This window comes from Engraulis encrasicolus, chromosome 15, assembly GCF_034702125.1.
Source record: "Engraulis encrasicolus isolate BLACKSEA-1 chromosome 15, IST_EnEncr_1.0, whole genome shotgun sequence".
Taxonomy (NCBI): domain Eukaryota; kingdom Metazoa; phylum Chordata; class Actinopteri; order Clupeiformes; family Engraulidae; genus Engraulis; species Engraulis encrasicolus.
The window spans coordinates 1342440-1368756 of NC_085871.1; the positions used below are offsets into that span (position 1 = coordinate 1342440).

At 41.4% G+C, this 26317-nt stretch overlaps 2 protein-coding genes across 3 annotated transcripts in view; both read right to left on the reverse strand.

Moving 5' to 3' along the window:
• Window positions 1-6479: 6479 nt before the first annotated feature.
• On the reverse strand, window positions 6480-16492 carry LOC134463592 (alpha-synuclein-like). Of its 2 annotated transcripts, XM_063216767.1 has the most exons (6): window positions 16068-16492; window positions 12546-12587; window positions 11930-12033; window positions 11216-11245; window positions 8666-8710; window positions 6480-6717 (listed from the first exon to the last, which is right to left on the reverse strand). In XM_063216767.1, the coding sequence occupies exons 1-6, from the start codon at window positions 16186-16188 to the stop codon at window positions 6709-6711; spliced, it is 351 nt and encodes a 116-aa protein (XP_063072837.1). In that variant the 5' UTR covers window positions 16189-16492; the 3' UTR covers window positions 6480-6708. The 2 variants fall into 2 exon arrangements, with proteins under 2 accessions (XP_063072837.1, XP_063072838.1); XM_063216768.1 differs by lacking the exon at window positions 11216-11245.
• A 6595-nt stretch (window positions 16493-23087) lies between these two features.
• The window catches only part of LOC134463593 (bone morphogenetic protein receptor type-1A-like), a 29103-nt gene continuing 25873 nt past the window's right edge, over window positions 23088-26317 (reverse strand). Inside the window, exons 11-13 of the mRNA XM_063216769.1 lie at window positions 26028-26203; window positions 24363-24484; window positions 23088-24036 (exon numbers count right to left, since the gene is read on the reverse strand). Of these exons, the coding sequence (XP_063072839.1) occupies window positions 23911-24036; window positions 24363-24484; window positions 26028-26203 (424 nt within the window). The 3' untranslated portion in view covers window positions 23088-23910. The remainder of the gene's footprint in view (window positions 24037-24362; window positions 24485-26027; window positions 26204-26317) is intronic.

A 26317-nucleotide genomic window follows, 5' to 3' on the forward strand; every position in this document is an offset into this window, starting at 1 on the left:
TCAAAATAGTTGGGACGGGGACAATAAAAGGCAGCAAATGTCGAGGAAGACTAAAAACAAGACAAAAGTTAAATACATTAACCCATGAGATGATTTTATATAAAAACAGTGTTAATTCCTATCTTGGACATGATTTCACCAGCTTAAATGGTGGGTGTATTCCTTGTCATGTTTTGCAATGTTTTCCTTTCTGTAGTTCTTACAGTGTGACGGGTCTTGACCAAAAGCCCACCATTTTATCACCGGCTGGTCCTTATGATGGAGCCAAACTGTTAAAACATAGTAGAGAATGCAATTTGACCTTACTATGTGGCAGTAATCGAAGATCTCCTTTCAAAATATAATGCATGAGTGGCTTTTCATGCTGTTTGAAACCCATTTATACCATCCAGCACTGTATTTAACTCTACAGATGAGTGAGAACATCTTAACCAATGCACTACTGCACCCGCATGCCATCATGGAGGCTGACTTTTGAAGTTAGCACTAACACAAGTTGGAGCACAGGATATGCAATGCTCTATTATTGTCAAAAATAATGAACTTCTACAACTTCTACTGACGTCTGTAAGCAAAGGACAGTTTCCCATGCCTTCTGGGTCTATTTCAAGTGAGCTCAGGTGCTTAGGAGAATGTTACACCCCTGTATCATTTGCACGCATTAAGCATTCTTAATATGGTCAATTTTCAATAGCTCTAATTCCTGGAGTGCTAGAGTGAGACTACAGCCAATATATGAAGAGTTCAGATGCAAAACCCCCTAACTCCATTTCTGAAGACCTGCACTTCTATATTTTTAGAGAACCCCGTTGTTGGTTTGGTTTACATTCATGTACTTGATAATACATATAAATAGTTATATTACATAAATAATAAAAAACAAATATGCAATTGTGATAGCTTTGTATTAAATAAAAATGAATTAAGATTATTTTCTGAAAAGGCACTTAGGGGGTTTTGCATCTGAACTCTTCATATATTTCATGATGTCATGCACCTATACAATGATTTTAATAACAAAAATATGTCTTGTATACACTCAATTGTGGTAAATCAAAGGGAATTCAAAAATGTATGTAATAACTATGGTAATTATTCCCTTTGCATCTTTAATTCTGAATGACTCAGCCTCTCTGTGATGATCTTATACCTGGACACCTATATTGTCCGTCAGTACAATTAATTTTGAAATGTTCTTCTTTGTTGTTTTATCTTATTTGGATGTTTACTAAATTTCACTGATCCCTGTCCCAACTTATTTGAGACGTGTTGCATTTATCTAATTAGAAATGAGTACATATGTCCCCCAAAACAATATTTGTTCTCGGTTTTAACACTTAATATGTTAGAATAGATAGATTGAATGTTTTGAAAATGATAGCATTTTGATTTTATTCACTGTTTACCAAACGTCCCAACTTCACCGGAGTTGGGGTTTGTACTTGTGTATTATGTCCTTAGTTGGGATTCCTTAGATTCACAACAGTGTTCTTGTTTACCGTGTGTGTAGTGCTTGGCACACGTGTGTTGATAATGAACAGGACGTTCCCTGATGTAAACAATGGCATTGTCCACTGCCACAACATGTGGCCTGGCCTGCGCTGATGCCTATCTGACGGCACTACAACCCCAGATGAGTACACACAACTCAAGAAGTCACACAAACCAAGACACTGTACTAATGTCCTCACAGTCACACAAACTAAGACACTGTACTAATGTCCTCACAGTCACACAAACTAAGACACTGTACTAATGTTCTCACAGTCACACAAACTAAGACACTACTGATGTTTGTACAGTTCTCTGCAATAAGAAAGGCTTGTGGTCCCCCAGCTCCAAGCACAAATAAATAAAAGGGAAAAGTGGGGGTCAATTATTTAAGGGTGGTGCATGGTCTTCTTGCTAACATAGAGCAGAGTAAAGTGAAATATAGTACACATTCATTGATCCTGAAGGAAATGAAGGTGTTTAGTAGCAAGTTCAGCTGAGTTAACAAGTTTTTAATTACAGGGGACATCAGCAGCAGATCATTTTATCCCTGTCAAGATAGTCTGTTTCTCAAGTGAACCCTGGCCAATATCATACAGTATCATGTAGATGTTCCATAATGAAGGTCACATAGTGAGTGACATTTGTGAGTTTGTTTATGTGTTTGGGTGTGTGTGTGTTTGAGAGAGAAAGTGGTGGAGTTGTACTGGTTTGTCAGGGTTAGTGAGTGCGTGTGAAAGGGTTGGATTGTTCATGTGATTCAATGGGAGGGCGCGTCCTTCTTGGCATCTGATGGACGGGGAGGCTCTGGCAGAGATGCCAGCTGTATATGAGTGAGTGTCGGACCAGTTTCCACACACACAGCGTTGCATCCTGTCTTGTGCCTTCTACAGCGAGGAGAGTAAACAGAGTAACTGAGACTATGGACTTTCTCAAAGGAGCTGCTGACGGGCAGGTGGACAAGGTCATTGACAAGGCTGGTGAGTCTTCAATTTGTTTCAGTTGATGCTTGACATTTTTTTATACGTTTCATTTTGGTAGCCTCATAACAACGTGATATCTTTTCTCAGCTGATGTCGCAAAAGAGAAAATTGGAGAGATGCTAGGGGGTGGTGCCAAAGAAGAAGAGAAAGAAAAAGGTGATTGAATACACTTCAGTGCAGCAAGCAAACTTTTATCTGCATACACCCACGTTTAATTTGCTACTCGTGATTATTCTGATTCAACAAAATGTAAAAAGTTTTTACGATGCCTTTCACATAGCACAATAACTTCAGCATATGGTAGGATTTGTTGCTTGCTTTCTCCTAGGCAACAGGGTTAAGACATTTAGATGCCTCTTCAGTAATTGCTTAGTTGCATGTTCAGTATTCTTGGTTTAACCACTGTTCTTGCTTCACATTCTTTAACACTTCAATATTGTTCTACTGTTCACTACATGTTATAATCATGAATAGTATTTGCTCATGATGTTTAGAGTCAGTTAGTCTTTTATCCAGAGTTGTCAAAAGTAAAAGTTTAAAAAAAGAAACACAGTTTCCTTCCAACACAGGGAACTTATCTGAGTAAACAGTAGACCTGTGTACTCGTCTTACGATCAGCTAACTGTGCACTGGTTGGATCAAGTTTGTGGTGGATCCTTGATAGGTTTTCAGTGTTTTTCAGTAACAACACAGTCTACCTATTCCATTAGTTACAATGGAGTAAATGGTGTAACAGCTATGTAATGCCATGTGCTAGTGTTATAATTACACCACAAAAGTACTTTTACTTTTACTTTTGACACCTCTGCTTTTATCTTATTTCTATTTATTTGCTTGAACATTATACATGTAGGCATAGTTTCTTTTTGTGCATTGTTACTCAGGGTCTTTATAATAAACAATAAAAATGACTTTCATTTTCGCCCGTGGAACATGTCTTCCAGGTATTGGAGACATAGTCGGGGATGTTGCTGGGAAGATTGCCACAGACGCAGCTGCAGACAGCGCTGCCGACCAGGCAATGAGTTTTGGCAAAAAGCTCTTTGGATGATTTCTCCTTTCTTTCTCTCTACTCCTTTTATTCCCCTCTCACTTACCGTGTAATGGTACGATTTGTTGTAATATTGTTTGATATGCAAACACATTTTTTTTTTGATAGACCTAAATTCTGACTGTTGCCTCAATTTAAAGTTGATACTAACTGAAACGAGGCTTAATCGAGGCTGAAACGAGGCTTGTCTCCATCATTAGGGACACAAATTGAATTTCCCCCAAATCTGTTTCAAAACCGTTTGCACACGTAATTTCCATTGTATCCTTCATCTGTAGCCACCTTACTAGTGTAAGCCTATCTTACCTGAAAGAGAACACCCAAATATCCTTTATATAAAATGTTGAATTGTTGCAAATAGAAATATTTAGTAGTCATACAGTATAATATGATTTTACATGCTGGTTTTATAACTATCTGATGGACTTGGAATTGTAGGCCCATTACATTGGGTTGGTGTTCCCTTTATTTTTTTTTAGCTGTATGTGCCTATGTGGTAATGTGGACATAAACGTCACTGGTCTATGATCAGGGATTCAGAAGAAAATAACAAAAAGGAATATGTATAGTATATCATGAGAAACCTGAAAAACATTTGAAATAAAGTTTACCAAAAATGACACGTGATTTTAAACTGTACAATATAGGCCTACTTCTTGAGATTTACAAACATATGAACTAAATGACATCAGTAACAAAAGATAGGGTGTGTGTGTATGTGTGTGTGTGTGTGTGTGTGTGTGTGTGTGTGTGTGTGTGTGTGTGTGTGTGTGTGTGTGTGTGTGTGTGTGTGTGTGTGTGTGTGTGTGTGTGTGTGTGTGTGTGTGTGTGTGTGTGTGTGTGTGTGTGGTGCAAAACCAATTAAAATGAACAAATCATGGTGCAGGAATCTTTTATGTTGGTTTAAGTTTGTTCAAATTACCTGTACCATTTTACCTTCAAGTTATTGAAGTATTTATAAGGAAGTTGACAATAAAATAAATCTCGAAACCTCAAAGAGTTTTCAAACATGTGAGTGTGACAAACAAAACATCAATGATGCACAACAAATAAAATAGACAAATGATGTATCAAATGACCCTCTGGTTTACATTTCAACAAAACTTTTTATTTCACTTCACTGTTTATAAAATCAGCTTGTCTGCTCTGATGCCAACTGAAATGTGTGTGTGTGCGTGCGGGTGTGTGTGTGTGTGTGTGTGTGTGTGTGTGTGTGTGTGTGTGTGTGTGGCTGGAGTTGAAGAATGGTGAAGTCTGAATGTGCCTCCAAGTGTGTGCCTGTGTATGTATGTGAGTGTGAGAGAGTAACAGAGTGTGTGTGTGTGTGTGTGTGTGTGTGTGTGTGTGTGTGTGTGTGTGTGTGTGTGTGAGAGAACTAAGTGCTGATGATAAGGCAACATGCAGTCTTCAGTTTCCAAACGGCCTCCCACGGCTTCAAAGAAAGACACTCACTGCAATGTTTAAAGATCTGTCACAGTTACCTAAAGCAGACACGAGCCTTCAGTTGGGCGTAGCACACACTCTTAAATAACAAATGGAGCGGTGTCAGGAATTTAGCTATCCGAGTGAGGGTGGGGGGAAGAAGAAAAAGATCCAACAAGTGTGTGTGACAGATATGTCCTCTGTAATTATAGCTAAAAATTTCATGAACATCTTCAGCATTTGCTTGATACAACAACATTGCTAATAAACCAACACGACCACTGAAGAACAAACCTAAAGAGACAGTCAAGATATTGTGACTGGTCTATTGCTTTACACGGCGAGCATTGAACAGGTGGCACACCAACTGCACACAAACATGCGTTCCAATAAAATCAGGACATAGAACTGAGGTGAGGTGTTCAGCGTTCCATTTTTTTTTCTCTCTCCATCATCTCCCTTGTCACCCTCCATTCTCACCAGTTGAAATGACGTTACCAAAAAACAAACAGATACAAAACATAAAATGGACAGCTCTCTAGCTATGAACACTCCTATACACACACACATATATATATAACTCTTTATGTAATCACAGATTTACAAAGACAAGCCAACCAAGAAAAATGCACATCTATCCTTGTTAAATGAACAAAAATAGTTTAATGCATACTTTGTGTTCTAGGTTATATCTGTTCTTCTTACATTCAAAAATAATCTGACATATTAAATAATTTCTTTTTTTTTTCCTTGATTTGTTTTTTTGTTTGTTTTTTTTAATATGCACTGCCAAACCATATCACTACGGACATTACTGCAATCCACAAGCAATGACACAAACTCTTACATGGAACACAAAGCAGAGGATTGTACTGTTTTGTTTTGTTTTTCTTTTCTCTGAGTGGACTTCATACACACCGACCTCACTGGACTGCAGACCACATTGCACTTTTGTGAAGACGAAAACTGCAGATTATATAACAGTGTCCCCATCGAAGCAAAGAAATATAGTACAGTTATATTGCTACATGCCCAAACGGAGTGGAAGATAATACATATTGCTTTCTCATGTTCTGGACCAAAGGTGACTTCATTTTTTTTGTTTAAAAACGTGTCAAAACCATGCCATCTTTTTTTCCACCCATACACATCCATGCATAGCTTGGTTTACTTTCACAGTTGGCTCTACCCCACTTCACCCTCATCACGAACCCTCACAACCGCACATCATCCCTCAGCTAGCCTCAGAGCAATAACAGCTTTATGTATTCTTCTCTTAACTCCCTTTATGCTCCCCAGTCTGAAGACTGTGTGTATGCATTGTGCATGTGTGCCTGTGTCCCGTGTGTGTGTGCAATGTCCTGGTGTGTGTGTGTGTGTGTGCATGTGTTTGCGTGTGTGTGTGTGTGTGTGTCTGCTGATGATAGTGTGAGGTTTTTTTATGGAGTTACGTGGCGGGCAGTGGAGGTAACAGTAACACTAGGGTGGGAAGTAGCATGACAACAACAACACGCTGAAAAGGTTGTGGGAGGTGAGTATAGAGGTACACCGAGCAGAAGAGGGGCATTATGGGTAAGATAAGGGGTTCGGAGAGTCTTTGTTGAAGTTTGGTATCCATACAGTCACACAAAAAAATATCAATAACATCTGAAGGTCTAGAAGGGGCAGAGGCCGGCTGGTGGCCGGGGCTCTGAGAGGTGGAGGTGGAGGTGGTGGTGGAGGGGGGGAGAGAGCAGGAGATATCGGCTGCCCACCTGCAGCTTAGTAACCCTGCAGGACACAAGAGAAGCAGACAACCAGCCAACATGAGCGCATTACAATACATTGCACAACACATGCCCAGTGATTATAAGTACAGTTTGACTCTGAGGACACGCACAGCTCTGAAACGTTACGTCACACTTAAGGCCTATATTGAAGGCAGCCACCTTTACAACAGACACACCTTCTCTAGGTCCCCTGAAATATGACTTGATTGTATTGCAAATGTAATTTCTAAGATTCCTTTACAAAACATGTCATATTACACTATATGTATTTTTGACCCGTTTGTTTGTTCCTGCCCAGTGTTTCTTAACTGGTGGGTTGGGACCCAAAAGTGGGTAGCAGAGGTGTCATGAGGGGTGATGTGGTATAAAAATGTAGAGTTCTCCCTTTTACAAAATTGAGACAAGATGCAGTAATGAATAAATTACTGTAGTTTCAAAGAGACAATGTACTCCTCTCCATTAGTTGATAGACATATTGTATGTCAGCATAAAATGCTAACGCTAATGCAAAACACACCGCACTGTATGTGTGTTGTCAAATGCATGGTTATACTTTTCATTGACCTGTTTCCGACACCGTAATAACAAATTGGGTCACAAGGTAATGTCCATAGAAAAGTGTGGCTCCCGAGATGCACCCAGTTAAGAACCATTACTCTAGCCTATTCTTCTTTTTTTTTAAGCGGACCAGCCTGGTTTCCAGCGTGATTTCCTTCACATTACATCACATCATTAGGCCATGTGTACCTCTAGAGGTGGGCAAGCACAAGAAAAGGTTGAGAAACTGCCCAATTATGGACCGTGGATACCCGAACATAAAAGCAAAAGGAGAAACATCATCAGCCAGTTAGCCAATTAAACTCAATATTAGTATGCTAAAATTAGAGTGCTAAGCCTCTTCAAGTCTAGAAAGAGGTGGCATTTATTCTACTTGGAGAATGTCTCCACAATAGCCCTCTATGGGGAAGTTCAACAATGGCTACTTTTGTGATATCCTAAGACAATATAGATCAGCACTATCTCAACCTTTTTTTGATCAAACGCCCCCTAATGACTATGACTAATGAACCTCAATTGTAACTAAGCCCCCACAACTGTATCCTTCTCAACAACCCCCTAGATCTCCTCAACGCCCCCTGAGGGGCTGTGGAGCCCCTACTGAAAAATAATATAGACCATTCAGAATCTGAGCTCATGGTCAAAATCTGACCCATCTATGTGAATATCGACTGCCTATGGATTCTTGTGTCTTTTTAGCTTTAAAGGTGCAGCAGGTATTTTAACCATGCTGCTCATTGAAACTGTGCTGCCTTTTGCCAAATTTGATGGTTTCACGAATATGTATTAAATAATAAACTAATATTTACTAGTATGACTAATATACAGTAAGTTACAGCTAAAAAATGTTGATTTCTGGACATTCAAAATGGAGGAAATGGAGACGATTCAGTATGAAAAGTGCAATTTTCCCAATCATAATGAATAGGCCCTAGGCCTACTTATATTTTAATGTTGTGGTCAGTATTTGTGAAAAAGGTCGTATTTGTGAATGGGCAACATGAACTCTGGAAAGAAACTGCTAAAAATATTACACAGTCCACCTTTAAGCTAAACACCCACCTGAAAGTACATTATGTACCATAACGTGTTACAACATTGTGGTGGCTCTGGGGGTATCAACAAACGGAACGTTTGCAACCATTTACTAAAAGAAAACAAGATGCTTTTTCAGGAGAGTAGAGTCAAGCCTTCTTGACAGATAGATAGACTTTTAGATAGACAGATAGATAGACAGCAGCTACATATAGGCTATTCTTATCCACTGCTGTTCTGGAGAATTCTAAACTCTCCCTAACCTTTTCCATATTTACTATATTGTCCTCGAGGGCAAGAGCATGGGATACGTAAATGGTGGCTGCAGAGAAAAGATGGATGCTGCTGCTACTCACCTCTCCTCCTTCTCCTCCCTGCTCCATGCCGCCCTGGTACTCCGCCTGTGGGACAGACACACAACGTCACCACTGGGGGGAGCTAGGGCGCCAGCACTCGCATCACAACAGGCAGACGAGACGCTCATGTCTCTCTGTGCGTTTCGAAACCATTACGTCAAGGATGCCATTCCTTCAAGCTCCAAGCTTCAGGTTTTAGTATCATCCACACATGCATAGATGCAGCGTTTTTGTGTGTGTGTTAGTGGTCATGAACTGAACGCTGTGTGTGTGTGTGTGTGTGTGTGTGTGTGTGTGTGTGTGTGTGTGTGTGTGTGTGTGTGTGTGTGTGTGTGTGTGTGTGTGTGTGTGTGTGTGTGTGTGTGTGTGTGTGTGTGTGTGTGTGTGTGTGTGTGTGTGTGTGTGTGTGTGTGTGTCCACCCTGCAATAGTGAAGGTGGAGCAGCCTTATTCTTTTTCTTTGCCTCTCTGTCTGTCTGTCGCTCCCTTTCTGTTTCTCTTTGCCATCCCTCTCTCTGTTTTTGCCTCTCTCTGTCTCTGTCTGTACACTGTCTGCCTCTTGTCTGTCTCACTGTCTGCCTCTGTCTGTCTCTCTGTCTCCCTCTGCCTGTCTCTCTGTCTCTCTGTCTCCCTCTGCCTGTCTCTCTGTCTGCCTCTGCCTGTCTCTCTGTCTGCCTCAGCCTGTCTCTCTGTCTCTCTCTGTCTGCCTCTGCCTGTCTCTCTGTCTCTCTCTGTCTCTCTCTGTCTCTCTCTGTCTCTCTCTGTCTCTCTCTCTCTCTCTCTCTCTCTCTGTCTCTCTCTGTCTCTCTCTCTCTCTCTCTCTCTCTCTCTCTCTCTCTCTCTCTCTCGCCATTGGCCTATGAGAGCAGCTATGGCATGGCAAGGCACACTGCAATGCAGGTGGGAAGCAGTCTGTTTCCCCCTGTGCTGACTCATCCCAGTGGCTAAGAGATATAGAGCATTTCTAGACACCTGGAACCTTCTTATTTGTAAAGTTTGAAGAGCACAAACGGCCAAAACATAATTTAATTAAATAGATTCTAAATAGGTTTACAGTGGTGCAGAGTGTGCGCCACTTTCTTTGATCAATTACTAAGAAACTATGCCAGTAGCCAGCACCTCAAGTGTCGGTGTGCCTTACATCACTTTCTGCATGATGAAGAACACCTCACCAACATCAAATTGTCTTTTTCACATTCCATAAAAACACTCATTGGCACAGGGTGTGCTCCATCTTTCTGGTCAGATTTTTGTTTGAAGTTGGATGAAATGGGAATGTTCCCATTGCTTTCGGGAAATAAGGGGGGGGGGGGGGTGAGAGGGATATCAACACGATTGTTGCCTGAGTGGGTTGCCATTAACAACCAATGACAACCAAAACCTCAGCCGATCTGTCAACAAGTCCAGAACTTACAGTCCAGTTCTGTTTGTTTGGCAGACACAATGGCAGTGGGTGCATCAGAGGGAGGAGAGTCACATTGTCAGGGAATAAAGCCATCGTCAGATGCAGACAGACACAGACGCACATTCCCACATACGCTTTTGTTTACAGTCAAGTTGTCAACCCGCCTCAGAGGGGAAAAAAGCTGCCCGAGCATGTAGGTTATATCTGACTGTGAAATGTCAACAAAGTCGTGGTTAACACCTATTCATTTCAAGTGGGTGAAAGTAGTCCATACACTTCTTAGTTATGACTGTAAAGACAATGCTGTGGACATACACATACCACAATCATTGTGTGCATGCCTGCACATTTGATTGCATAACACAGCAGAATTCTTTGTTTCTTCTTGAAGTTATACAGAGTCCTTCTGATGCAACTCATTGTATGCATCACCAGACAGGGCTGCAACTGTTTATTGTATTCCAAATGTAGGCCTATTATGGTACTGGAGATAGTCTCTCTCTCCGCGTTGAGGAGTAATAAAGGACAATATGCATTATTTTTCTATACATATTATTGTAGGATTGTACTTATTTGCAGTGACATAATATAAAAATAATATTTCATTTCAACAGTTTACTATTTGCAGACACTATTTACTAATAGTGCAGCTCAGAGTTGGATGTAACCACAGGTGTTGACATTTCCCATCATCAGCCCCTTACCAGTTCAGTTCTCTGAGCAACTTGAGTTTTCTATGAATTGGGGTTAGTATGGAACAGCAGGCTTGGATGTATGCATACAAGATTTAACAGTCCACAATTTCAAAACGATTCTATTTCCTCAGATGACAATGCTTCAGTGTTTGTGTAGCATAAAGGTCAGAAACTCCAGCGGGTTATTATAAATATAGCAGCTTTTAAGGTGATTAATTCACATAATGAAGAATTAATGAAAATGTGTGTGTGTGTTTTTTTTTAAAAACAATTATGGATGTACCGGTACATTGATGTACTCAATGGTTAGAGAGACCATTAGCCAGAAGCTTGAACTGATTGAATGGGTTTATGGTGGTCTTGATGCCCAGGCCATACTAAGCTTTATGTGGCATGCTGTGCATTCATTCAGCAAAATATTGTCCCCCTTCCCCCAAAACAAGGCAGACACCTGAGCCTCATAGGCAATCTGAGCCTCATCCTGAGTTACAGCCAGAGGAGTGATGGAAGAGAAATTAAACATGATAACACACATTAGACACAGCAGTCAGACACTCACAGGACAATTATTACAGGTTACAGGAACTGTAACCACACTTGGTCACAGTCGTCTCAATCAAACCACATCACAGACAGATTACAAATAACAAAACAATAAGCGCATGTTGACTTTGAAACTGATCAATTCAACTGGATTGCATATATCGATGTTGAAAAGAACACACTGGCTTCTACTTTTTAGGAATATGGCATAAAGCCTACTCATGAACCTCTGGAATTTAAAAGCTGATTTCCGATTGGTTGCAACTGATTGAAATCGTTAATCATACACAGCTGGAAAGTAGCTCTGTCAAAAACGTTCTGCTAAAAACTTGGCAGAGTAAAAAAAAACTTTGGCTCCACCTTATTGACTTAAAGCCGCTTAATGTGACAGATGTCACAGCTTACTTAAACCATGATGACTACCAAATGACATTGAGGGAACTAGCCTAAGCCATGACTATACCAAATGACATTTAGGGGGAATAGCCTACCTACAAGTAGGCCATGATTACCAAATTACATTGAGGGGAACTCTTCTACCTAAACCATGACTACCAAATGACATTGAGGGGAACTATTCTACCTAAACCATGACTACCAAGTGACATTGAGGGGGACTCACCGGGTTGGAGCCGGCGGCCACGTTCTCCACTCCTGTCTGGCCGGAGAGGTCGCCAGCGGGCACTGTGCCATCTCCCACGATGCCCTCCCCACCCCTGTTGGACACTGGAGACAGAGAAGAAGAAGGAGATGGAGAAGAAGAAGGAGAATCATTAATTTTATGGTCATGATTTCCAGAATCCATGAATAATTATTATTCTAATTATTCTAATTATAAATAATTATTACTTCTTTGAAAGACTATCTACAAAATCGAGAAATTTGTAGCTGCATGGACCTTTTCCTGTTGGTCTCACTTAACAATGCTTTGCACATACAGCACATTATATATGTATAGTTGTTTACCAGGATAATATACTTCTACATTTTGTACTATAGGTACACATTCAGGAATTGTTGTGAACACATATGACAATGCGTTGTTGAATCAATATAAAAAGGTTTGTGTAATATGCCATCTGTTGACTTGGATGCTCAAAGCAGTGCCTTTATTATGACATACTGTATTAACATAACTGTACAGCTTAACTGTACTATATAACATACTGCACTGTATAGTACATACTGTACTATGCCATACTGCTTATATAGGATTGTCATGCGATTAAAGTAAATACCTAAATTTACACCACCGGCTACACCAGCTTTTGTCTTCTCACCTGTGAAAAAACAAACAAACGGACAAAGAGTTGGTTTCAGGGGTTGATTTGCATCTTATTCACTGTAACATTGTGATGTGTTGTGTTCACGTAACCCTGAGTGGTACACGTACCTCTGGTTATGAAACACTGCAAGGGTGCACGTAGAGCAGTGTTTCACAACCAGAGGTACGTGTACACTCAGGGTTACGTGAACACACCTCAGGGGATACATGGAAACAAAACATTTAATAATGACAAATACTATATGGAGTGTAGTCGCATTGGGATAGAGGAACAGATACAGAGCATGAGTGAAGGCCGGGCTACTCCTCATATGACAAAATGGCTTAGGGAGTACGGAGGAGGGAAAAAAAGGTTGGAAAACGCTGATGCGGAGAGAGAGGTCTGTATCCCCTCTTTCCGATGGACACTAGTCAGTGCCCACCATAATAAGGTCAAAAGCATGGGGGTCCCTCCCGGCAGCCATTTTATGCAGCATTCTAGCACTGGGACGCTCACTGTAGCCAAGATGACTGCAGTACAGTTACGCTCCATAAACATGGCTCCCTCCTTGCCTTGGTGATATATACTCCTCTACTTTCTCATTGATCTACCGTCGGTCTCCCTACCTACACGGCTAAAGGGTGATCAATAATGAAACGCCTTTTGGCACATTCATCTATAAAACAGGCTGGGAGCCCTACACATACACCTCTGACCTCTGTTTGGCGTGGAGTGCATCCCTGTACATTTTTAGCATCTGCCTTGCTGATTACATGGAGGTTATGTAACTTGCTAGAGAGAGGGATGGGGAGGACAGACAGGAGAGAGACAGTGAGACTGTGAATGAGATGGGGGGGNGGGGTGAAGGGGTGCACAAGGAAATGAAAATGGAGAGACTAAATGGGGCTCATCTTGAGAAACTGCATGACGCCATACGATTTTACATCAGGACAAGCTTACAATGTGGCGAACTTCATATGCATCTGAGGATTAAAGGCAGAGAAACATAAAGAGAAAAATGAATAGAGAACTGACTAGTTTCCTACTCCATCTCCTAAATAGAACGTGTCTCCTCCCCACTGCCTGGGTGGGGGCTGTCTCTCAGGGCTTCTTTTCTGGGTCCTTCCGAGACTCTCTTGTCCCTGCCCACTATATCTTTTGCTGCCCAATACCATCCTATCTCTCTCTATCTCTATCTCTCTCTCTATCTCTCTGTCTCTCTGTCTCTCTCTCTCTCTCTCTCTCTCTCTCTCTCTCTCTCTCTCTCTCTCTCTCTCTCTCTCTCTCTCTCTCTCTCTACATCCCTGTGCAGCAGGAACTGACACGTGACTGGCTGGAGCGGAGCACTGGAACGTCTGCGGAACGGAGCCAGATGACGTCACACCAACCAGACACCCCACCCCTACCCCCACCCCACCCCACAACCCCCAACCTAAACCCTCCTTACAACCCCTCCCCCATGCCATCACCGACACGATCCCCCCTCCTCTCTCTCTCTCTCTCTCTCCCTCTCTCGCTCTGTTCCCCTCCTCCCTCCACTGCAGTCTCCGCGTCGCACGCTAGAGGCGGCTGGGCAACAGCTGCAGCGCTGCTGTGTCCCGTCCCGTCCCGGGATTACAGCACGCTTTCAAACACAACTGCACAGCTGCAGGCAAACCCCACTTGCAAGCAGCTGTTTAAGGACAATGTGTGCTACACCCTCCCACACTGTAATGATTGTAACAGCCTGCATAATAATAATGTGTATGAAAGTCGCCGCTGGACCTTTTGCAGTGTAGACTATTTTCCATTACATGAAAATGGCTGCCCACATATCATCCCATTAAAATGTCTCCCCTCTGCAACCAGGCCAAGAGACAAGATATATTGCCATAAGTGTTTTAAATGCTAAACATATACATATTTAATAATTCATCAAAAATGAAATGAATGAAACTGAATGAATCAGGGATGATGATGAAAAAACATTTGACTGTGTCGAAGAGGTTGAATTGTGAGGGAATGACCTTGATAAAGAGCACAAGTTTTAGCACAGAAAAAAGGTTACATCGCAAAGATTCCTAGTTGGCGAACAGGGTAGGAGAGAATATTGGTCTATTGCACAGGGATTACAATCAATTCATGCCCACTGTTACTATGATTGCGAAATACATAAAGGCCATTGATTTGATCGTGAGCGGGGAGGCTAGCTGAGCACAGTGCGACCAGGAAATCAAAACGGTCCGACTTCATATCTGATCAAGATTATTGATCTGCAATGGATATGGAGGGCTGAGGGGGTAGGACATTATGTCATTTGGCTTTGCTGCATCTGTTTTTTTTTCCGTCGTTCTGAATAACTTTTGCTATCCCATCCCATCTGTTTGGTGAGCGGCGAGCGTGAGTAAGCGAGGGATGGTGCACTAGTCTGTGACATAACAGTACCAACGGTACAGCAGTTTGTGCTCTCCTACCCGTTCCTATCATGCTCCAGCTCCATTGCTCCCTCCTCTCTGGAAATATTATTTCTTTACACCACAGCCCAGAGAGAGTATGTGGGGGTATTGTTATCAGACTGCTTTCACATAAGCAAGAAAATCCTGCCGCAACACACACTCACACGCAGGCAGGCAGGCAGGCAGGCAGGCATGAAGGCAGGCAGGCAGGCAGGCAGGCACAGGGGGTGGGGAGCAGAGAGAGAGAGAGAGAGAGTGATGGGGGTGGGGCTGACTGCTGCAGTGCTCAGCTGATTCTCTGTCACACGCATCAATGTAATATGGAATTCACCACCAATAAACTGTGAGGTTTTTTTTTAATTGGACTTGTTTCAAAATTGAATTTATTTGTCACGCACGCCATGATTATTCATTTTCATTTTCAGAGATCAAATGTTAACACGTGACCTTTTTCATCCGAGCATTGCCTTAAGGCTCTGTAAAGAGGCATAGATGCACAATTACATCATTGTGTCGTGTTGGTTAAAGGTGAAATAATACGTCATACATCCCCAAAAATAGAATGTTCTTCTTAAAAAACCTCAGCTATTCCAGTGACCACCATGCACCGTCCTCTCCCTCTCCCCTCTTCTCCATCACTTTCTCTTGTCCTCCATTACCACACCTCTGCATCAGGTCTGCAGTGCTCTTTCATTTAATGCTGCATCACACGAGCATCCTTTGAATGTGCAAAAAATAAAATAAAAAGCACACAGTCTACTTAACAACTGTGTCAGATCAGGTATTCCCATGAGACCTCATTTAGGAGAGAGGTGACCCCCTCATCCCCATCCCCATCCCCATCTCCCCCACCCACCCTGTCACACCAGCTTACTTCCCCTGTGCCTTGCTCCTAAACGCTACTACTATCTCCTTTTGCCATTGTCTACGCATCCCTATATTTGTCACTTGAACAGCAGCATAGGAAACTTGCATTTCGTCGACAAGTGCACCAGCTCCTCTCTTTTCCTTTCGAAGGCTGTCTGCTGTTAATGGGAAAGATGCTGCCTGTGCTACTCACCCATGTACATGACGCCCTCCTTGGTTTTGGCAGCAGCCTCCTCTACACCTGCCTTGGTCTTCTCTGCGGCGGCCACCACTCCCTCCTTGGCCATGGAGAAACCCTTCATAAGAACATCCATGCTGGACTGTGTGCTGGTGTGCGGTGCTCCTCCTGGATGAAAAAGGCCTTGGCTGTGGGCTCTTGTAATTTTTGTGTGTAAGAAGACGTGTGCGCGTGTGCGTGTGTGTGTATGTGCGTGCGCGTGTCTGTGCCCAAGCCGATTGTTCGATGTGTGTGTGTGTGCTCGTGTGTGCGTAGGATGGAGAGATCGCACACGAGGGAGAGTGTGTGAGAGAGAGAGAGAAAGAGAGAGAGAGAGCGTGAGGGAGAGAAAGCGAGTGAGCGCGCGAGAGGATTAAGCAGCGGGTCTGAACTGAAGCGGATGGACTGGGACACCTTTAGAGAGCGCAAGCAGAGAAGAGAGAGGCAGAGAGGGAGGGGGAGGGAGAGAGGTACAGGATGATATAAGAGAGAGAGAGAGAGAGAGAGAGAGAGAGAGAGAGAGAGAGAGAGAGAGAGAAGAGGAAAGTGAGGGGGAGGGAGTCTGTGGGAGGGAGGGAGCAAGCTCATCACAGGAGAGAGAGAGAGAGAGAGAGAGAGAGAGAGAGGGAAGAAGAAGAAGAGCACCGCACAGGACTATGGGATGGAGAGCGATAGACCCTGCTGGATGCTGCAGCACATTGAAGTCGTGCTGAGGCTCCTGACCCACCCCCACCCAGCATCATTTAAACACATAGCACATAAATACACACCTCATTCCTTCTGTATTGTCATATCAACTGATTCATGCATTTCACCTGAAGAGATTTACATTGACAGATATGTTTTGTTCATTTCACATTCCTTAGCTGAATTGGAAGCCATTTTAATGATCCTCGTCATCATTTGGATAAACACGCTCTGCACAGGTTGTATCAAATATTTCCATCTCTCCACCAGAAGAAGGCACTCTGGTATCACACTACGAACCCGTGTAGAATATAAACACTGACCCCAAAATAGCTCAAGATTAAAGCAGTCGTTGTTCATTTTCGGTGAGGGATGGAGTGTGGAGGGGGGTAGGTAGCCTAAATAAATAAATAAATAATGGGAAAAGAGCTGAATCACGCCCCCCTCCATCGGTGAGCTACACATAAAGATGCATCTCTGCCAAAGAGAAAAAAAAGAACAGAAGAAATCAACCAATATCACTAGCCATCTGTTCAGCTACTGGCTGAGAAGCGCAACGTCCCTCCCCCTAGCTACTTGCTGATTGGTCACCTGTCACTATGAGAAAGTGAAATGCCCAAACTGCAGACAGGAGTAGGAGCATTGCAAAGCAGGCAGATGGTGCTCGGTCACATGACTCTGAGGGCCACGACACAATGCATTAAATCCATCAGCTACATTACAAATGGCTGTAAACTGAATGGAATCTGAAACAGAGAGGTGTTCAGTCACATGGTCCTGAGTAAACTGAGAGCCACTACATGATACATAAAACAATTCATCAGCTGCCTGCAGTCCAGTTCAAAATGGATGTACTGCAGCGAATGAATGAATCGAAATAAAGGGCTTGCAAATGTGAATTTATTTGACTTGAACAAGAAGAGATATGTTGACACAGTGAAACAACAAGGGGATTGCAGGTAGGCCTATACCAGGACGTTCTAAAGTAGTGTTACTCCACGGGGGCGGTACAGCCCCCCAGGGGCCTTGGGGAGCTTTAGGGGGAGCATTGAGAAAGATAGTTAAGAGGAGGCGGTGCTTAGTTGTCTGTGAGGGCATTAGTTCATTTAAAATGTTTAATAAGGGGGGCGTTGGCAGTCTTGTGATGAGGTCAATGAGGTTGGGAGGCTTAGGATGAGGTGTTCAAAAATGGTTGAGAACCACTGTTCTAAAGATAGAACTAAGAAAATCTTTGGGTATACAAATAGTCCATGGGCCAAATGAGATGTAAAAGATACATGGGTAGATGACGTGACGTGTAAATTTTGCTGTCGCAGGCTCTTAAAATTAAGTAAATTCATGCTTTCAAAATTGTCAATGCTTTAAATGATTAAACTAATGTCGTTGTTGTGAAAAAGTAATGTGTAATAAATCCAGAGCTTAAATAAGTATACTTAATTTTGAGTCAAATGTCACATTTGTCCTATGGTGTGACTGAGGCAAGCCTGGTTCTCCATATTAAAACATTTTTAAATAAATAATCAAAGCTCAGTCATTTGTCTTAACAACCCTGGCATGTTTTTCAAGGTGTCTATTTTAGCAAGTGGCAATGCTTAATTTTTTTCCTGTTTTTCTGAGACTGTATGGACTTGTGAAACTTTGTCACAGAAAACAATGTCCTGTGGTGTGATCATTTTTTTGGTTAATTCTGTGGATAATTATCTATTGTTGAAGCTCCAGCGGTACATAAATTGTGACTTTAGACCCTTAAGAAGCCAATGGCAAGGGTGGATTTCAGATTTTTCTCTCAGAGTTCTTCAGTCAATCAATTATGTTTTGCTACCACAAGATGTATTAGTTTTGTAGTCCTTTGGTGTGACAGCCATAAAATACATTTTGACCATAGTGTATATTTTTCATATTTTTTTTCTTATGTAGATGTATGAAAATGCATCTTACTAAAGGTGAAATTGTATTTCAGTTGGCAACAACATGGCTTTAAATTAACTCAAAAGCTCAAAAGTCCTATGGTGTGATGGTAAAAGTCCTATGGTGTGATGGTAAAAGTCCTATGGTGTGACACTTTGGAGTATCACACCAAAGGACAAACAGGTCATACCAAGGGACTAGATATTTGAGAAATAGCTTTTAAAAACAACTGGTAGTAAATATTTTTTTTTTTTTGTTGTTTGACTAGATAAATATTGTGTATTCAAATTACTTATTCCTTTATTGGCCTTTGGAATTTATACTTTGATGCATTGTTGATGAATATTTGCTGTTGATTTTAGATACTGTCAAATGATATAAAATGTCATTAATGGTGCTTTGAAACCATAAAATATAACGTAACAGTGAAGGAAAGATCAGTGAGAGAGTATAATAGAGGAGTATAGATGAATAAAGTATGCTGTGGAGAGCTCAATATACAGCATAAATGTGCTGTCCAGCTTGAGATACCAAACAGGCACTGGCCACTACACACTACAGGTTCAATGGTGTGACAGTCATAGCATACCTACAAAAGTGTGATGGTCATGCCAAGGTCACCCTTCAGTATGAGCCTTATGAGCTCTGCAGGTTACATTCAATGACCGCATGGCTGTCATTAAGAGTTACGATAGGCTGATAATCGACGATTCAAAGACTTATAAGTGTAATTGACTACAACATTATATTATGATCAAAAGACAAAATAATCATGTTGATATATTTGTTTCTGGCTCAGTTTTGCATTTCTGTCCTTTAGCGTGACATGAATGTCCTACGGTGTGACATGTTTTAAACGCTCAAATATTTGTTTGAGCTAAACAATATGTTTGATAAACACTGAATATTGCATTAGGGAAGAACAAATTATCGTCCCTGAAAAGTTAGTATAAATTCGGACAATTTTGAACATTTAAAAGAAAGATATCCCTGTTTTTCCTCGAGGGTTTCTAATAATCTCACTTCTAATGGGGAAAAAAATACTTAAATGGTAATTTCTCATTAAATTAAGACTTTAAAAAATTGCAATAAATATGAAGAGTATAACAATGTTCATAAAACTCCATCAAGCCATTTCTACATTACTTAATATATTTATTTCTTAACGTCACACCAAAGGACATATTTTCAGCAAATTGCTTTATCAACGTAAATAAATAATCAATGAATAGACCAACATTGTGACCACTTGGATTTTTTGAAAGATTAATTGCTGCACTACGTAGACATATACTTTTTTCCCTCATAAACAATGTTTTCTGAAAAAAATGTTTTTTGCTGCCTATCCGTCATCTACCCACATGTCTGTAGTTTTTGTATAAGATAATCCTTCTGGATTTACAGCTAAGTTAGTGTTATCAGCTGTTAAAGTGACTCCCATTAAAATAAATGTTTTTAATATGGGTGCATACCTTTCTACTGGCCTTTGTTAAAGACATATGGGGATATTTTATTTTGTTGTGTTTCATTGTGAAGGGGTGACTCTGAGCTCTAGCTCATCCAAGTCATTTTGTGAACATTTTGGTAAAGTATAGCCATCCCTGTAGCTCTTCAAACATTTACTCAGATACATTTTTTTTGCCATTTCCGCCTAAATCATCTGTTGTCTTTTAATAGACTTCAATAGACATATAACTATGTAAAATTGTATTTTTGGAGGCTAGAGTATATTTTGGATCACAATGATTACTACTATACCTGCAAAAGTTTTCAGAAGACACCGCCATTGATGCGTCTAAGATGGGCAGGAAGGGGAGTACAGGGGACAGGTGGAGAAATTCGTCAGTTGGTGCAGGACCAACCACCTGCAGCTGAACACCAGCAAAACCAAGGAAAGTTTGATTTAAAACTACAAGACAATGCAAATGAATCTGGAGACAAGTTTAAACGAACAACAAAGAACAATTTTAATGGCAACAGGAACCTGAATACATTTATATTACTGCAGAAAAGGACTGGGTCAAAAAAATCATGTGTAGACAGATTTTCTTTTCACTTCTTACTTAGGGATCCATGGATACAGCTGTTTTTTAATTATTCTGAGTGACTCTGATATCAAACGTTTTGCATATCTGTTGAAATCTGATGCGGATACAGTATCACCACTGAATTCACAAACGCCTTGAGAAGTGGGGCAGCCATGTGCTACTGTAGCAGCTGAGGAATTGGTACCAAAGGGTCACTAACAACTTCAATTCCCAAACACAGACAGGTGAGAGGGAGTGAAGGATGCCAGACCTGAACATTTGTCTGCTTATCAACATTGCAAAGGCGGACATTTCCCCTCTTGGGGGTTTTCTATGCGAGATCAATGTCAATTCTATGCGAGATCAATGTCAGTTACGATGCTCATCTGTACTGTATGGTGAGTTGAATTTTGTTTTGACATCAAATGCACAAGCGTTATAAAAAAAACAATGCAAATACATATTATCATTAAGGCATTAATGCATCTACAAAAGAAAATAATACACATATTCCAGCAATTGTATGTGTTGTATTTCACCGATTCTTGTGAATGTGGCTAAAACAGGTTTTAATTTTGGAAGAAAAAAAGTCAAAAAAATATAGTTATAGGCCTATTATCATAGACGAAGGTCTTGGCTGTGCAGCAATGTATCGGATCAACCTCCCCATATTTTTACTTTTCTAATAAAATAGGTATTACTTGTTTTGGTCAACACCATCAGACACAATTGGAAGTATAATAAAAAATATGTTTTTTGTATTACTGTAAAGTGAAGGATTATTTTAATAATTCAACAGAATTGTAGATAAATATTGTACGCATATGCATCAAAAATATCAAACCCGTAAACCTTTTTGTCACCTCCGTAAGATGTCACCACGGTCAGTTTTTTGTCTGGCGGTGGTGACAAAAAGCCTCAAAATGCGCCTCAGTGGAGGCTAGAGTACAATTTTGGATCACAATGAATACTTATGTCTGATAATGCTTCACCAGCACAATTCAGTCATAGAAAAAGCTGACAAGCTATGGAACAAAACCTGTTGGTGGCGACATCTGACAGATGTGACAAAAACTACTCTTTTACATAATATGCATACAGTTTGTTCACATTAGCCATTTTGTTTTCCCTCTGTTTTTAGGCACTTCATACCTCTTCTCAAAAAGTATATATCAATTAACATTAATCTAATACTATTATAAAACAGTGACAGTGGTGACAGGTTATGTTTGAGGAAGTAGCAGTGTCCAAACCAATTAACAAATGAGAAAATAATAAACTTACAGGAGCTTCAGTGATGGTGAAGTATGCAGAAGAAAGGCTAAAGGTTTGGAAAGGGATCCTCAGTAATGACGATGAACTGTCTGAATTGATTGTCTTTTCAAAACTATCTGACGGTGGTGACGAATATGTGGGACACATTTTGAGCAATCAGAAAATATCAGAAATATTGTTTTAAACTCAGTTCTGTAGAACTACTTGAATGTGTCCTTCCACACAATGGTGATATTATTCAATTCCATCAGTGAGTTTTTTATTTTCAGTCAATTGAAATGGTGATGTCTGTCCTTAGGACAGCAGGTTTTACAGGGTGTGGGCAGGTTTACAGCGATAAAAAAAAACAAAAAGCTACACTTGCATCTTTCAAGCAACTGTACATTTGTGTGACAGAACCCTTTGATCATTACCTGGATTTATTTTGTTCATGAAAATCTAATTGATTTTCAACAGAATTCGCACTTTTATAGCTGAGACATGTTTTTGCCCAACTTTCAAGAATCAATGATTTGCCACTTACGGATCTGTCATGTCAGATCAGACCGCCCCTACTCTATGTAATGGTTACGCATGCAGCGTGATTGCATGCAGTGTGATTTGCTCTTCCTGTTTTCACAATGCTGTATAAATGAAGGCCATGGGTGATAAGAAGTTGACATGATATGGAGTTTAGCTCATTTCCTAAGGGTTTGTATGACACAGGCTAGTAAGTAATCACACACCACTGTTTTTGATATCACTGCAAATGTACTGTAGGATCGACTACACAAGAAAGTGAAAATCTGTACCATTCGATTTTAGCAGGCCTTCCCTTTCCTAAATGGGTGGACTGTTATGCTGCACAGCGGCAAACTAATGCCCGGTAAACATAGACATACTAACACATATGAACAGGCCCACACAGAAATAGCAAACACAAGCACACACACACACACACACACATACACACACACACACACACACACACACACACACACACACACACACACACACACACACACACACACACACACACACACACACACACACACACACACACACACACACACACACACACACACACACACACACACGCGCGCGCGCGCGCGCGCGCGCACACACACACAGATAAAATGGAACTATTGAACAAAAACATGGCAGACAAGTTACGTTTTTACAGGATTAATTCTTAAATAGCTGTAAAATATATATCAATAATGCATTTGTTTCAACCAAATGTCTATTTTTATATTTACTGAAAAATGTTGAGGAGAGAGTGTCCATTGATACTAGTTTGCCGAGAGAAGCAAACATTACAGTATTTTGTCTTTCACTCGAAAACTTTTTTTTCTCCCAATGCTTGTGTTGAACGTGTTGAACATGTAGAACTGTTTAGACCTGTGGGCAACAATTCCTCCTCACAAATCTTTGGCTTTCACAGAAAGCACCATGTGCTCTTCCTTGTTGAAGAGAGGACCAAGAGTGAGGAGAAACGAAGGGAGAGGTTATTGGCTGTAAAGAATATCATTCTTATGATGGTCGCCTTCCTTTTTGGCCAAAGAGCTAGTCTTTCTGACGGCGCCTCACGTCCCGTCATGCACAAGGAACAACCAACCAAGTGAGTCAGCCACCTGGGTCAGCCTGAGTGAATCGACCTGGTGAGAGCGCCAACTCCATCTTCTCTGCACTTTGCTCTGGTGTCCCACATCACGAGCGGAGGATCCCCCTAGTTCATCGAAACTTTGCCATTTGTATATTAGTAAAATAGGTTTTGGGGTGGCATATGCCCCGTATGCAGACCACTCTCTCACAACATATCCATGAGCAATATGCTCTGGGTTTCTCTGTGTCAATGTATAAGTGGCTGGTGGGACCAAGCTGCCTGTTTGGGCATGCCATGTCTAACACCATAGCGTCCGGCAATGGCACTCGAGAAGTCCTCATATTTTAATGTCTTGAGATTCCACCATCTTGGCCAGGGTCTTCTTGATCCGCAGGGCTGTGAGGCGTGAGGCGGGGTTGTGAGCCCAGCACTCGGACATCAGCTTGAGAACGGCGCGTAGGCACTGCAGGGGACAACCATGTGAAAGAGTGACCGTGAGAGAGGCAGAGAGAGCACGGGGAGGCAGAGAGACGGAGAGAGAGAGAGAGAGAGAGAGAGAGAGAGAGAGAGAGAGAGAGAGAGAGGGGGGGGGGGGGGGGGGTTTGGGGGAGAATGTTATGGAAATGGTCCGACTCTGCACAGCATAACATTTAGAAATATTTAGCTTTTAATGAGGTCAGAACTTAAAGTGTTGATAAAGCTTTATGGTGTACAGTTGTTATGAAGGATTACTGCACGTCATAATATTATAATAAGCTGTAAAAATGTTCAGGCAATAGCTTAGCTCACCTCATTGCCATTCCAGCGGTTGGACAAAGCTGGCCGTAAGCCCTTCACACACACCATGTCCTCGAAGGAGGGGTCTGACGGCACCATGTCCCAGTATGGCAGCTGGTACTCCTCCACTATACCTGTGGAGGGACATGATGCTGTTATGATCATTCCACAACACGCCTTTAATGGCTTTTTTTGCTTCTATTAATGACAGGATAGTGAGAGAGGGACAGGAAATGAGTGGGGAGAGAGAGTCGGGGGAAGGTTCGGCAAATGAGCCGGGCCGGAATCGAACCCTGGTCGACGGTGTAGCGGTCCAGTGGCCAGTGGTTAGAGTGGCTGGGCCGCACAGCATTACCTTTATGGCAGACAACTGTCCAACCTGATTTTGATAAACCAAATATTTGGGATATAATAGCATTCAATGCATTAACTTCACTGAAAGCCTTTTATAAATGTGGATAGGTTCTGTTTATCTGTGTGTCATACAAGAGCATTCAATTATTATTACTATCAACAGTAAACAAGCTGCAATCATAAAGGACTTTTAATATTCCTATTACAGTACTGAAAGGGTTCTATGAAGAATTTCTCAAATTCACCCATTCATACTGAAGGCACGACACACTTAAGTGTTTTGTGATCAAAGACACCTTATCAGGATGTAAAATCTAAATCAAAACCAGAAATTCTTCAGTTGCATTGCATTACAATAGCAACTCATTCTTTATTGTAGGGTTAGGGTTATTACCTACAGTAAGGAGGCCATGTTTTTGCTAGGGTTAGTTGGTTGTTTGGTGAGTAAAATAACTCACCAACGCATGGACACATTTGGCCAGTATGCAGCATGCAACACTGGTTCGAGCTGATCACATTTCAGTGTTGATCTGAAACTGGCTTGGTGATGGTCTGCACTCTACCAGTTAGGGATGCAAACGATTAATCGACTTTAATCGATCAGTGAAAAACATTAATCGCAATTAATCAACAATTCAACTGATAAGAGACCCAGGTGAAATGGGCATGTGAAGAGTGTGTGTGAAGAGGGCTGTGAATAGTGGGAATATTTAAATCACCTTAAGATTAAAGAATTGAAATAGAATTCATTTAAATGTGGTGTTTTATCTCAATTTTTAATATATTTTTTTAGATTTTGTAGTTTTTTTCCGAGAAATATTGAGATTTGGGGGGGAAAATGCTGCTTATCAATTAATCGTAAGTCGATCGATAAGGCTACCAACTAATGATTAATGAATTAATCGATAATTTGCATCCCTACTACCAGTGCTTTTGTTCACTTTTCATTGTTTCCCTGCTGACAGTAATCTACCCATGCCCTTCCAGTCCCAAGAAGTGATTCCTTTAAAAAAGATATATTTTTTTTAATTGTTATTTATTTATTTTATTTTATGTTATTTTTGGGGGGGTGGGGTATACTTTTATTTTGATAGGACAGTATGAGATATGAGAGACAGTATGAGAGAAGCAAGTGGGAGAGAGAGAGATGTGGGAGGATCTGGAAATGACATGGGGCCGGAATCGAACCTGGGTCCCGGGCGTGACAGTGCAGTGGCGGGTCGTTGAAGCCAGAGCCATGGCAGGGCCACTAAGGCCAAACTCCACACGTACATCTGAATAGCTGGATAGCTCCTCTACCTCCTGAGTCTCTGCGTCACTCACCTCCTGTCACACATCGACGTGCAATCTCCCAGACGACGAGGCCGTAGCTGTAGATGTCTGCCATGAGGAAGGCCTGGAAGTGGGTCTTGTTCAGGCTCTGGTCAAGGACCTCAGGTGCCATGTAGCGACGCGTGCCCACACGAGTGCTTGGCGGCAAGTCCACCTCATTTGTGTCACTGGAGTAGGAAAAAGACATCACTGTACTTACCAACACTGAACTCTGCGCTTCTCATCTTTCAGATGATGCAGAATACCTATCAAATTGCAATATTTAATGCTCTCACAGTACA

What these genes read in the sequence shown, in the direction of transcription:
- LOC134463592 (XM_063216767.1), bottom strand. Translation starts at nt 16,188, where the DNA reads ATGGATGTTCTTATGAAGGGTTTCTCCATGGCCAAGGAGGGAGTGGTG. An exon ending in AGCCGGTGGTGTAAATTTAG is followed by an intron (nt 12,034 to 12,545) that starts GTATTTACTTTA and finishes CTCTGTCTCCAG; the next exon opens with TGTCCAACAGGGGTGGGGAG. An exon ending in AGATTGCCTATGAGGCTCAG is followed by an intron (nt 8,711 to 11,215) that starts GTGTCTGCCTTG and finishes TCTGTCCCACAG; the next exon opens with GCGGAGTACCAGGGCGGCAT.